This window comes from Mobula birostris, chromosome 8, assembly GCF_030028105.1.
Source record: "Mobula birostris isolate sMobBir1 chromosome 8, sMobBir1.hap1, whole genome shotgun sequence".
Taxonomy (NCBI): Eukaryota; Metazoa; Chordata; class Chondrichthyes; order Myliobatiformes; family Myliobatidae; genus Mobula; species Mobula birostris.
This window is the reverse complement of record NC_092377.1, coordinates 106,883,904-106,898,812: the sequence shown is the minus strand read 5'-3', so window position 1 is coordinate 106,898,812 and position 14,909 is coordinate 106,883,904. Positions and strand designations below refer to the sequence as shown.

At 41.9% G+C, this 14,909-nt stretch overlaps 1 protein-coding gene across 8 annotated transcripts in view; it reads left to right on the top strand.

The window, feature by feature from the left end:
- Nucleotides 1-14,909, top strand: part of dop1a (DOP1 leucine zipper like protein A) — a 222,843-nt gene that overhangs the window by 88,998 nt on the left and 118,936 nt on the right. For 6 of the 8 annotated variants that reach the window (XM_072265897.1, XM_072265902.1, XM_072265895.1 and 3 more), the window contains 2 exons: nucleotides 1,566-1,677; nucleotides 11,148-11,177. In XM_072265897.1, the coding sequence (XP_072121998.1) occupies nucleotides 1,566-1,677; nucleotides 11,148-11,177 (142 nt within the window). The remainder of the gene's footprint in view (nucleotides 1-1,565; nucleotides 1,678-11,147; nucleotides 11,178-14,909) is intronic. The other 2 variants (XM_072265903.1, XM_072265901.1) reach the window with 1 other exon arrangement.

Genomic DNA, 14,909 nt, shown 5'->3' with positions numbered 1-14,909 from the left:
AGTTGACATGATCTGAAAACAAAGGTAGAAAATTAAAATCAAGGCTTGCTGTTCTAGGAATTAGCTTTGGGTAAAATAGAGGGTGAAATTTGAGGCATGGAATATAATTTAGAGATTGAAAATTAGGTCCAGCAAAGAACAATTTTGTATACATATGAAAGAAGCACATGAAGGAAAGAGTGTTTCTATTAGTGTCTGGATTAAGATGGCGCTATCGAATGTGTGTGACAGCTTCCTGGTAGTCAAAAAGCTGAGAAGTCTGACTAAAAAAAAATCACTAGAAGTACCTTTTCTGAGGTAGGAAAGGAAAGGTACGTCGCATCCGGAGTTTCTCTGGTTAGTGGACGATTTCCCTCCACACCTCTCTGACGTAGTGGGGAACCGCGTACGAGGCAAGTTACAGCAGGGGTTTGCCATTGCCTTCTGCCGAGTGAGTTTCCAAAGAGATCACCGGCTCGTAACCCAGTACGGATGAAAAGCGTGCAGGGGAGCCAGCTGGATTCGAACTCGGGACCTTTCGTCCCGAAGTCCGACGCTGATGCCACTATGCCACCAGCAAATTGTGTTAAATTATCGTTGCAAACAGTGAAGGGATGAGCAGTGGCAAGGCGGAGTTCGCGGGATGAATCAATGTAGATGGAGTCCTGATGCCTGTACGACCGGCCCAAAATTGAGGTTGGGTCACCCTGGGTGCTGTCAGGAGAAGTTCAGGCCCAGGCACAAGAGTTTTGATTTCGGTGCTCATACAACCGGCCAGGGTGCGAGGTTGGATCGCTCTGGGCACGGAGCTGATTTGAAGAGTTTGAGAGCGGCTTCAGGCTGGGTGACGAAATCTGGGCCCGGAGTGAGTCGCTGGGCAGCGTGGTCTTGGCCCAGGGCCTTTTGGAGCAGCGGTGCCTGGATCTTAGTGTGAGGTACGATCTGCTGTTCAGGCAATTTAAACGCTGGTCCAGACGGGAGGCAAGAACCGATTTGTTTACTCCTGTCTCTAGGGGGCGGAGCCTTTCACTGTTCCATTGTGGCTCAATCTAAACACCAACCCAGATAGACTGAAAAGACAAATGTCAGTCGGGCCGAAAGCCGATTTCGCTCTTTCTTCGTGATGGTCATCTCCATGGCGCTGAGGGCTATGAGGACTTCCCTGACTGCTGTGCTCCATGCCCACCAATATGATGAACTGATAAGGGAGGCTTTAGGCCTACCCTGAGTTGCTCCAGAGTTTGGATTTGAGGACGAATTTCTCGTTCAGAATAGTGTTGTTCGCTTCAATTGTTTGCATGACTTGTATTTTTTTTCTTTCTTTAGTGCATCGAGTGTTGGTCTTTTATTTTTTTATTTTTATTCTTTTTTTTCTTTAAATTGTGTTCTTTGAGTTTCCTGCTGTGACCAAACGAATCTCAGAGTTGTATAATTTATACATTCTTTGATAATAAATATATTTGAACTTGAACACTGCTGTCTACATAGAAATGCTTCAGTTAGATAATTTTTTTTAATGCATTGCAATCTACTACTGCTGCAAAACAAGTCAGTGATTATAAACGTGATTCTAATTCTCTCATCAGGAGAACACTGAATGCACGGTTGCAGGCTTCTTCTCAGGGAAAGGAAATGTCGGAGTACTCTCTGGGTGAATTCTGCCTCTTGGTAGACTTCCTCTTGGACATAGTATCACTGGTAAGGAGTTCGCCTAATTGGTTTCTGTCATTGTAAACAGGAGAAGTAAAAACTATTGGAGATTACAAACAAAGTTAAGAATTTTAAGTGAATGCTGGGAAAAAAGTGATCACTGACTGGGATTTGCACTGAGCCTTCTATTGTTATGCTTTAATAACGCTGACAATTTAATGATTTAAGTCACATTGTACTCTTAAGCGGTGACATCAGCTGATGGAAGTTGAAGTTTGAAGGAAAATAGGCACATGAGTCATGTGCCAGTCAAAACTGCTCAGTTCAGGCTTCAATATGTTATGAGCCATAGTTTCACTAAGTTATGAACTGTAGGAGTGCAGGGACATTTTTAAAGAGAATAGGTAGCATATGTTGCAAACTGCTACAATCTGTAAGTTTGTAATTGTAGAGAATGGGGTTCGAAGAAGTGAAAGCGGTTAGCTGTAGTTGTAGAGAAAGAGATTAGATGAAGTATCGGAGGAACAAAATGCCGCTTGCGTTTTGACAACCTTACAAAACATTAACTTTTCAAGTGACTTAATAACTTGCCCATAGAAAAGTGTGCTGCACTTCAAATATAAACATTTGGCAAACTGTTGTGATATTCCAAATGTAACGCTGCGTGTAATCTGGGTGCTTTTTCACAGTACCAGGAGACCCCTTTATTTAGATAGGTTTCTGGTGTAGAATCTGAACTGCAGTCAACAAGTGATATGACGTATTGTGTTAGTTGGGACTCTTGGAGTGGTTCAGACTTTGCAATCCACTCTAAATATTAATGGAAATCATTACTCTTAACTTTGTGGACAATATTTTCTTTAGGAAGGCCTAAAATAAATGAGTTATGAATGCATTATACTTTCTTTGGACATCTACAATAATCCTTTACTAGGGTGTCTTAATAGTGTCAGATTTTATAATCGAAGTATCTTTTTAAGAAGTAGCATTTACTTTATATTCAATAGTATGTATTTTATGTGCCATCGTCTAGTCATAGTTTTGTGCTTCTTGTACACGAATCGTGATAATCATCAACCTTAAGTTCAAGATGCAATATATTCTGAACCATAGTCTCACTAAGTTATGAACTGATTAACAAGCATCTTTAGAGCTCTTGATCAATGCCATTCTTCAATACAAGAGCCTTGCATTGACTCTTCAGTGGAATGGTACCCAGTTTCTACCAGTTTTGGCTGGATGAGAACATTTAGCCTATATTCCTTGAAAATTTGAATGCGCTCTGCAACACTGACAGTTGTAGCAGTTTGTTTGAACATTGAACATCAATAAGATCATTGGACTCTTGCAATCAATGAAACTCCTCACGAGATTTGGCACTACAATCGTTGGATCCCCACCCAAAATGTCCACTGTTCCTCTGCTTTCACAGATGCTGTCTGAGTTGTCAATTTCCTCCAGCACATTTGTTCTCCAGCATCTGCTGTCTCTTGTGTCTCGATCGTAACAATGAAATCTTTATGAAAACCACTCTGGGAGCTGCAGCAAATAATTCTTCCTGTGTCAATTCAACTATCGCACGTGACTTAACTGAAGCCACTTTCCAGAGATTGTAGTACAAGTAATGTTTCCCCCTGTATAGAGTTTCCCCTGGTTTTCTGGGCATCTTACATCCATCCAATTGTTTTTGAAATATACTTACTCTTCTTAGAAAGGTGCTAGCTAGCCATCTTGCACACAATAAGCTCCTACCATGTGATATTGACCAGAGATTCTGTTGTTTAATGATGTTGGCTCAGGAATAAATATTGCTCAGGTGACCGAGCAAGTTGTCCCCAATCCAGTGAAAATCTGATAATCTGTCACTCTTGGTACATGCTGAGCTGGCAGATTTTCCTGACCAAATATGTCACTCCTGTTCATATGCAAACACACTTAATTTCATCTTCCACTGAACTCTGTGAGCTTAAAGGGAGTGGGGAAAAACATAAGCTCCTTGGATTCTGTCTCTAGCCACAAACCTACCCACATTGCTGACCCTAACCCCAGCACCTGCCACGCAGCCATCCCACAGTGTGGCCCCACTCACTTTCTCTGGACTTGTCCAGTCCTTTAGTCTGGCTGCAGACCCCAATGTACATGGAACCCCTTGATCACACTGTCAACTAATTAGTCACCCATGAGTCTGAACCTTCAGGATTTCTGGACATTCAATTGTGGATTGCTGGAGCTTTACTGGAGTTAATAAACTTTTGTTCTCTGAATAACAAAGCAAAACATCGTTTTTCTCCCTCTAGATATAAATATCATCTTCCACCTTTCATCTCAGTTCCCCGGTTAACACGATTTACATAGAACAATCCAGCACATTACAGCCCTTTAGACACGATGTCGTACTAACCTTTTAACCTAATCCAAGATCAATCTAATCCTTCCCTCCTGCATAGCCCTTCATTTTTCTTTCATCCATGTGTCTGGCTAATAGTTTCTTAAAAGTCCCTAATATATCTGCCTCTACCATTACCCCAGGGAGCGCATTTCACGCACCTGTGTTTAAAACCCTACCTCTGACATCCTCCCCTATACTTTCCTCCAGTCACCTTAAAATGCCCCCTCATAATAGCCATTTCAATCCTGGGGTAATGACATTGGTTGTCTATCTATGCTTCTTGTCATCTTGTATACCTCTATCAAGTTACTTCTCCTCCTCTTTCACTCCGAAGAGAAAAGACCTAGCTCACTCAACTTATTCTGCAAGTCATGCTCTCTAATCCTGGCAGCATCTTTGTAAATCTTCTCTACACCCTCTTTAAAACTTCCATATCCTTTCTATAATGAGGTGACTAGAACTGAACACAGTATTCCAAATTTGGTCTAACCAGAGTTTTTTAGAGCTGCAATTGTTCTTGAACTCAATCTCTGACTAATGAAGACCAACACACCATTCGCCTCCTTAACCACCCTGTCAACTTGCATAACAACTTTGAAGGATTTATGGACATGGACCCCCAAGGTCCCTCCCTTCCTGCACATTGCTAAGAATCCTGCCATTAACCTGCCATTCTGCCTTCATATCTGACCTCATGGAACTGTTATTCACACAGCAAAACTCCAAAAGAGAGAGAGTCCAGGACAGTCTCACTCTTCTGGCGTGATTCTTTATACTTCTTCAACACTGGGATATCAATGATGAGTTCCTAATGCTCTAATCACAAAGCCTAGTTATGCAACCACTGATACCAGGCAGACATTCTCTGAAGAGCATTGATAATGGCTGTGGCCACCTGTCTTGTAAAGACACTGCCCAGAAGAAGGCAATCGCAGACCTCCTTTGTAGAAGAATTTGCCAAGAACAATCATGGTTGTAAGACCATGATCACCAAGTCATATGACACGGCACATAATGATAATGATAAATTGCCTACTTCAACATTTCGTAAGTAGTTAGTTAAATTTATAGAGTTACATATTTACAATGGTAGCATATCCTAATTAGCAGAATCCATTTGAATATTCAAGACTGGTGTCTGTTCCAAAAGCATCTGAGTACAAACTGCAGGCACCCAAACTGTATCCCTTTTTGTTAGTGTGAAGGATGGCTTCATGAATATACAGTTAACTAGAAGGGTAAGTGACGAAGCAGATCTGTCCTGAGCTCTGCATTAAGTAGCAGAACTACATCTTTAACAATGTGCTTACAGCAGGAACATTCATCAGTTTTCCCCAATGTAGTTTCAGTGGGACAGAATCAGAATGTACCACTCCAATCATTGGTTTTACTAACCACAAAGTATCAGATGGAAGTTAAAATCTGTGCAGGTTTTATTTCCTGAAGACGTATTCATTCTAGTTAATCCATTATTATGCTATCCATTATGTCATAATTTCAGAATGATCCTTAGGTCCCTCTGTTCCTCTGCCTTGCTTTAATCCTGCCGTTAACCTCATACTTTGCCTTCAAGTTTGACTTTCCCAAGTGTATCACTTCACTTTTTTCCGGACTGAACTCCATCTGCTACTCTTCTGCCCAGCTCTGCATCCTATCAAAGTGCTATTGTAATCTACAACAACCTTTTAAACTATCCAGAACGCCACCAATCTTTGTGTTATCCACAAACTTACTAACCCACCCTTCCACTTCCTTGTCCAAGTCATTTATAAATATCACAGAGCAAAGTCCCTGTGCAGTACCACTGGTTATTGACCTCCAGGCGGAATATATGCCAACTACCACTGCCCTCTGCCTTCTGTGGGCAAGCCATGCAGCCAAGTTTCTCTGAATCTCTGATGCTTTGAATGAGCCTACCATGGGGAACCTCATCAAACACCTTATCTATAATCACCACATCTATCTTTATCATTTCCTTGAAGAATTCATTCAGGCTTCTGAGGCATGATCTATCTCTCACAAAGTCATGCTGACTATCCCTAATCAGAATATGCTTCTCCAAATACTTGTCAATCCTGAATCTAAGAATCCTGTCCAATAGTTTGCCCGCCACTGAAGTAAGACTTACTTGACTATAATCCCAGGGTTATCCCCATTACCTTTCTTAAACAAATTAATACCATTTGCTACCCTCCAATCTTCTGGTAATACTCCTGTGGCCAGTGAGGATGCAAAAATCATTGCCAAAGGTTCAGTAGTCTCTTTCCCTGTTTCCTTTAGTAAACTGGGGTAAATCTTGTCCATGTTTGGGAACTTATCTACTTTAACGTGTTTCAAAAGTTCAGCACATCCTCTTTCTTAACGTTGACAAGTTCCAGCATATTAGCCTATTCTACACAGTCCTCACATTTGTGAAGGACCCCCTCCCTGGTGAATACTGAAGCTTAGTGTTCATTAAAGACCTCTTCTATATCCTGCAGGCACATGTTTCCCTGATTGGTCCTACCCTCACTCTAGTCATCTTCCTGTACTTCACGCATGTGTAGAATGCCTTGGGTTTTCCTTAATCTTCCTGGCCAAGGCCTTCTCATGTCCCCTTCTAACTCCCCCAAGTCCCTTCTTAAGCTTCTTCCTGGTTACCTTTTTACTCTCAAGAGCTCTTCTGATCTTTGCTTTCTAAACCTTTGATATGATCCCTTCTTCCTCTTTACAAGATGTTTCACATCTCTTGTGAACTGTGGTTCCTTCACCCTACCATCCTTTCACTGTCTCAATGGGACAAACCTATTCAGAACCCCAAACAACCTCCATATTTATGCTGTGCATTTCCCTAACAACATCTGTTCCCAAGTTCCTGCCCAGTACATCATAATTACCCCTCCCTCGATTAAATAAGTTTATATACTCTCTGCTCTTATCCCTGCCCAAGACTATGATAAAGGTCAGGGAGTTGTGTCACTCTCTCTGAAATACTCACTCACTGAGAGGTCTGACATCTGACCAGGTTCATTGCCTTGTACCAGATCCAGTAAGGCCTCTCCTCTAGTCGGCCTGCCTACATATTGTGTCAGGAATCCTTCCTGGACACACCTAACAAATTCTATCCCATCCAGAACTTTTGCACCAAGCAGGTACCAATCAATGTTAGAGAAGTTGAAATCATCCGTTACAACAACCCTGTTATTTTTGCACCTTTCTGAAATCTGCCTCCCGATCTGTTCCTCGGTGTCTCTGTTGCTATGTGGGTGGGGGTCTATAGAATACTCCCAAAAGAGTGATTGCTCCATTCCTGTTTGGGACTTCCACCCACACTGACTCGGTAGATAATCCTTCCACAATGCCCTCCCTCTCTGCAACTGTGGTGCTATCCTGTACTAGCAATGCCACTCCTCCACCTCTTTTACCTCCCTTCCTGTCCCTCTTGAAACATCTCAACCTTGGAACTAACTGTTCCCTCCTCTGACCCATCACACTGGTTCCCATCCCTCTGCCAATCTAGTTTAAATAGTCCTCAACAGTTCTGTGGCAGATCTGCTCACAAGGGTGTTGATCCCACTCAAGTTCAGGTGTAACCTGCCCTTTTCGTAGAGTTCCTATCTTCCCCAGAAGAGATCCCATGATCTACATATTTCAAATCTTGCACTTTGCACCAGTTCTTAAGCCACACATTCACATCCTATTCTTCCCTTCACTGGCATAAGGCACGGACGCAATCCAGAAAATTGTAAATATGTATAAAGATAATTGGACCGTTTATGATGCTGTTTCTCAGTTGAGATGAGGAAAGGACATCATTACTGCTTCCTCTAACGAGCAGCAAAACAATATCTTTGCATGTCTCTGATTATTCCTGGGATAGATGATTTGGTGTGCCAGAGTTGAGGTGGCGGGGTGCATAGGTGGCGGGAAGGAATTCCGTTAGGGCTCCGCAGCACAGTCTTTCTCCAGAACTCTGCCAGCCTGATTGGCACCCATTTGGGCAAGGCCACTGGGAGCCTGCACTTAGACTTGTGCATGTCTTCTGAAGACTTTGTCGATCCCAGGGTGCTGGGCTAATGGTAGGTTGGGAAGTAGGGAAACTTCAAAGCTTGATAGGAAGTGCCTCTGTTTCTTTGTTCATAAGCAGTGCTGTAAAAGTGCCTTTCCCATGATGTACTTATCTTTCTTTAATCAACCTCTGAGACTCAAGTGGACATGAAACTGCTAGAAATAATAGGTCAGGCAGCACTTATTGATGGTGTTTCAGATCAAAGAGAACCAGAAAAGAGAGGAAATCAGGCAATATCTCTTCAAGATATTTAGAAAGGATATACTGATATTGGAGAGGATTCAGAGAAGATTCGCGAGAATGATTCTAGGAGTGAAAGGGTTACCGTATGAGGAACGTTTAGCAGCTCTTGGTCTGTATTCCCTGGGGCTCAGGAGAATGAGGGGGGGATCTCATAGAAACATTCCGAATGTTAAAAGGCCTGAACAGATTAGATATGACAAAGTTATGTCCCATGGTAGGGGATTCTAGGACAAGAGGGCATGACTTCAGCATTGAAGGACATCAATTTAGAACGGAGAAGGGGAGAAATTACTTTAGTCAGAATTTGTGGAATTTGTGGAATTTGTTGCCGCGAGCGGATGTGGAGGCCAAGCCACTGGGTGTATTTAAGGCAGAGACAGACAGGTTCTTGATTAGCCAGAGCATCAAAGGGTATGGGGTGAAGGCAGGGGAGTGGGGATGACTGGAAGAATTGGATCAGCCCATGATCGAATGGCAGAGCAGATTTGATGGACCAAATGGCCTACTTCTGCTCCTCTATCTTATGGTCTTGTCTTAAGAAGGAAAAACTAATTTAACAGTACAGATTGATGAACTTAAATCAATACTGACCAGTTCTGACATACAAACAGGAATGGCCGGTTATCCAAAATGTGACTATTAAGTCCCAAGGGGTGCATCATACCCAGACAGAAGATAAAGAACTGTTTCTCAAGGTTGTTTGGCTTCAGTGGATGTCAGTGACGTGGAAGTCAGAATGCGTGTAAAGAATTAAAGTAGATCTTATTTTCCCACTCATTTCTTGTCATAGGTGAGGGTCACCCTTGTGAACTGCTAGGAAGTGTTCTGCAGGGTGGTCGTCTAGTCTGCATTTGGTCTGACCAATGTGAAGGATGCCACACTGTGAACACTGAACGTGCACAAGAAGCACATGTGAAACCTTGGTCAGACGTACAGCTTTGTTCCGATATCTAAGTGGTAATGGAGCATGGATAGTAGTAATGCTTCAGTATTCATCAGCTTCTCGATGACCACGACATTCACGTGTGGAAGCTCTGAGCCTAATTTCTCTTGATGCTGTTCCTACAAAGCAACAGCATTTGAGTACTTTCGATACATTTACAAAGCAATATGATTTGCAATTTCACCATTGTGATTTTCAGCTTTTATTTTTCAAATCGTAGGCAAATATGATAATTGCCACTGTTGTATTTGGGGAGGAAAATATTTGTTTTACTTTCCAGGATGAGTATACAGATTATATTTCCTAATATGTGTATAGGGTGGCGGGATGGAGATGCGTCTCTACCAAAGGAGGTATGAGGCACTCGGTCCCTCCGCTAGCCTGCAGGTCACCCTTGGGCAAAGTATGGCACCTGCTTAGCCCCCCGATCAGGGTCATGTGAAGCCATGGGAGCTGGTGGTGGATGGTAGTATGAGCAGTGATGCATATCACAAGTCCTGATTATGCAACCAGTGACGCCAGGCAGACAATCTCTGAAGAGTATTGATAATGACTGGGGTCACCTGTCTTGAGTGAACTCAGCCTTTTCTCCTTGGAGTGACGGAGGATGAGAGGTGACCTGATAGAGTTGTATAGGATAATAAGAGGCATTGATTGTGTGGATAGTCAGAGGCTTTTCCAAGGGCTGAAATGGTTGCCACAAGAGGATATAGGTTTAAGGTGCTGGGGAGTAGGTACAGAGGAGATGACGGGTAAGTTTTTTACTCAGAGTGGTGAGTGCATGGAATGGGCTGCTGGCAATGGTGGTGGAGGCAGATACCATAGGGTCTTTTAAGGGACTTTTGGATGGGTACATGGAGCTTAGAAAAATAGAGGGCTATGGGTTAGTCTACTAATTTCTAAGGTAGGGACATGTTTGGCAAAACTTTGTGGGCTGAAGGGCCTGTATTGTGCTGTAGGTTTTCTATGTTTCTATGTATGTTTATAAGGACACAGCCCAGAAGAAGGCAATGGTAAACCACTAATGTAGAAACATTTACCAAAAATAATCATGGTCAAAGAACATGATCGCCCATGTCATACGACACAGCACATGATAACGGTGATGATGAATATGTGTATAGTTCAGCCATTATATGCCAAGTTCCATCATTAATTATAGCTATTTTTAAATACGCAATCCATCTTGGAACTTCTGATTTTTTTTTTTGTTAGATCCAAGTTCTATCAAGTTAATCTTTATTCCGGCTATATTTTGAAAGTACTGTACAAAGCTGTTCTATCAAAGGTATATGCATGGTGAAAGTGGAAAAACTGGTATGGCTTCTGTGCTCTCTTTATCTTGAGTTCATTCACTTCTTTACCCTCGTGTGAAGGCACCCTCTGCTTGTTGGACTGTGGCTTGAGTGTTTCCATGATAATTGCTGTCCTATCAAGGATGATTTCCCATTACTTGGCAGGCATATTGTTAAATGACCAACGTCCATAATTGTTGGAGGATTTTGTCCCTAGCTGATTGGGAGCTGTGGCAACTATATGTAGCTTGCAAAAGTTTATCAAAGGGTGTGTCACATGAATGTGATTTTATTAATTAAATTTGTCAAGTGTTCTGTTTTCTAAGACCTCTTATTTGGTGTGTCAGGATATATTGCTCATCTTGATCTTTAATTTGAAATTAGTAAGTACTGAATCTGTTTAAAATTGAACAAGGATGAACATAGTTATGAGATGTTAAAGGCAACTGAAAATGGCAAAATGCTGAGATAGAGGGGGAAAGAGTGAAAAAGTATAAACTGCAAGTGTTCTTCAGGAATGCTGCAGTAATTTCATGCTGTCCTCTTTGGTGTGACAACTATGCTTTTTTGATAAACCTATGCTTTCTTCTTTTTTTAAAGCCTACTCGAAGTATGAGAGTACTATGTCAGGTATGGGACTCACACCCTTGTCTCACTTCATCTAATCTTTCTGCATCCTCCCTCATCAGTTCCACAGTCTTATCATTGCATGCAGTTCTGAAGTGGGTTTCAGCAGCCAACTTGTATAAAATATTTTTATTCATGCCATGTTTTCTGGCTCAATATTTTTAATAACTTGCATTAATGTTGTGCTGTTTGTTTAGCAAAGTAGCCCAAAGCATCTAACAAAAAATCTTAATCATTGAAAGCACCTTCTGGTACTCATTCATAGAAGGAGATATTAAACAGTTGCAATTTTTAAAGGAGGAAGTAGAAGTAGAAAGACTTATGAAGGGGACATCAGAGCTTATGGACAATAGGACTGAAAGCACTGCTGCCTGTGTGGAACTGCTAAAACTGAACAGGCATAAGACATCACCATTGGAGGGGTGCTGGCTTCTGACAGTGTTGGAGACTAAAACAAGAATGAACAATGTAAAGCAGGCAGTATTGGACTGGGTTCCACTGCATGCAGGCAGGCACTGGCGTGATGTGTGAGTTTACAAAAATGTAGTAGAGCTTCGAGCATCACTTTATGTCTGATGAAAATGGAAAGCCAGCCAGGTAGGCTTTCAGATGGTTGGGTCCAGAGGTAACAAAGGTTTCAGCAGAAATTCTGCTCAAGCATAATCTGAGTTGGATGATCCTTTAGAGATGTAGCCGATCTTGGAGATGGAGAAGATCATGGTTGCTGGCTCATCTCTGAGCCAAATGCATATGAACATCATGCACAGTCTTGAATCACCTTTAGAGGCTAGATGTGTACAGGGAACAGAATTTACGCCTGCTACGATAAAATTTTGGCTTCATATTTTTCTCTGTGAATTTTTAAATTGGAGGTTATTTCTCCTCTGTTGTTGGATAGTTACATCACACCAGATCAGTCTCTGCACAGTGATAAAATAGAAACAGAAACTTGGGGGAAAATAGAAGCAGGGGTAGCCCATTTGGCCCTTCAAGTTAGTGCTGTCTTTCATTGTGATTGATCATCCAAATTCAACACCCTTTTCTAGCTTTCTCCCCAATATCTGTTGATCCTACTACCCCTTGGGAAAATATCCAGCGTGAATGATTTGACTTCAGCTGGTTCCATTGGTAGAGAATTCCACAGATTCACCACTCTATCACCTCAATCTAAAATGAGATAATTTATGCTTAAACTGTGCTTTGGACCGTTGAGCATCAAGAACATCCTTCCTGCTCCGAATCTGTCCAATACTGTTAGAACCTCACAGGTGCTATGAGATTCCCTCTCATTCTTTCATACTCTCTGCAGCTTAATTGACCCAGCTTTCCTTCATACAGTCCTGGCACTCCAGAGATCAGTCTGTGAATCTTTATTGAACTCTCTGCATGGCAGGAGCATCCTTTCTCAGGTAAGGAGACCAAAACTGCACACACGACTCCAGTAACACACATGTTACTGGAGGAACTCAGTAAGTCAGGCAGTATCTATGGAGGAGATAAACCGTCAACATCTCAGGCTGAGGCCTTTTGTCAGGATAGCTCAGGGTGTGATCTCACCAAAGCTCTGTACAATTGCAGCGTAAGATGCCTACTCCTTCACTCAGATCCTGTCACTATGAAGGCTAGCATAAATTTGCCTCTTAATCATCTGCTGTATCTACATGCTTCAGCAACTGGTGAACAGGTGCACCTGGTTCTTGCTATACCTCCCTGTGATCACCATTCAGACAATCCGTCATCATCTTGTGCCCCCATAGTGGATAACCTCACGTTTATTCACATAACCATGTATCTGCACACACCCGCAGTCTGTCCAAACCCGCCTGTGGCTTCTCTGCGTTCTGCCTCCTATTGATGCATCGTTTTGTGTGGAAGCAGGTATTTTCTTCAAATGACTTCAAGAGAATTACATAATTGAGAAATGGAAGATGGCAATGGATAGATTTTCAGGGGTAGCCCAGAGGGTATACTGCAGAATTTGGAAAGAGAAAGCTCTGGCAGTTGATGGATTTGATAGATAGAGGGGTATTATGGCAGTTCATTCCGAATAGTGGAGGAGAGCCACAGGATAAGGGTTGTGTAGGTTTGGTGGAAGTCTGTCGACAAAAACGATGAGATTGCATGGTTCTTATGGCCACTGTGATGTAGAATGTTACTTATGACTTTGATCAGAATTATTTATTGCTGTTTCAGGTAGCCTGTTGCAGGGTTATACCGGCCAGTTTCTGCTTCAGATTGTAAATTAGAAATCAGTTTGATATAGATCAGTAAAAATATTGCATTGGAGTTGCAATAAAATGTAATCTCCGTTTAAAGTTTTGAAAAGTAAGGAAGTCTGTGAAATGCGGAAAATCCTCTGGAATCAGAATCCCTGGTAACATTGAATATTTATTGTGTAACATTCAGAACATATGTTTATTGTTGCTGATATTGTCCATAAGACAAAGTAGACTGACTTTATATAGTTTCAGGAACTATCTCGACCTTTGAGAAAACTTTGTGTCTACATCTGTCTGTTGATTTTAACACTTTCTGCTTGCTGAGCCATTTTTGCAGATTGAGAATTGCCATCCATGAGATAATGTTTGTGAGGAATGTGATGTTACATAACAGCTTTGCTTTCTGTATCATCTTCTTTTGCTCCCAGCTTTCATAATGTGCAAAGCACGATGGAACCACACCCTGACAAATCACTCCCAGATAAACTACTCTGGAATTAATTTGCATCTTAATTTTAACTCATTCAATTCATAATACTTTGTTTATACAACAGTTAGTGGCTTGGTGTTACCACTACTGACCAAGTCCTAAAGGACAGGTGTCAAACTGGCAGATAGTGAGGTAATAGAAAACACAGAAAATAGGTGCAGGAGTAGGCCATTCGGCCCTTCAAGCCTGCACCGCTATTCAGTATGATCATTCAGTATAAACACTATGAAGAATAAACCAACATATCTCAGTCTTTCCAATCAATCTCTCTGTCCATGGTAGAATTGACTATCTCAACAATCCTTATGGGGACCAAGTTCTGAGAGACCATTCTCAATTATTGAGACACAACAGTCATGCAAAATGATTTGTGTGCTACACGTGTGACATCTCAAAACTACGCAGCAACACAATATGTAACCACATGGCCAAGCATAGCCTTCACTCTACTGTTACAGTCAAGCTTGGTTCAGTCCGTGCAGGGCAATAGCTCAGGAGCTGCAGCAGGTGTACTTCACCAGTGACCAATTTTCCTTCATAAGGTCATAAGTTGGGATGTTCGCAGTTGTTGCAGAATGTTCATTTTAAAGTGAAGCAGCCTGTGGCAAGACCTGGACAACATTCAGACAACGTCTGATTATTGACAAGTAACATACGCAACACAAGAGTGCGTGCCAATCAATGGCCATCTCTAATAAGGAGTGTCTTACCACCCACCTTGCTATTCAGTGGCATTGCTGTTGTCAAGTCCTCCACCATCAGCATACTGACAATCTCCATTAACCAGAAATTGGCAAAACCCTTGTCAACATTGATGTACAGAGGTATCTTGGAGTCAAAGTCAATAGCTCCCTGAAACAAGTCGGTAGGGTGGTAAAGGAGTTGTATGGCTTGCTTGCCTTTATTAATCACAACACTAAATTCAGGGGTCAGAAAGTTATTTTGTGGCTTCATAAAACTCAGGTTAGGCTGCATCTGTAGTATTAAAACCATTAGAGATTCTGCAGATGCTTGGGGTCTTGAGTA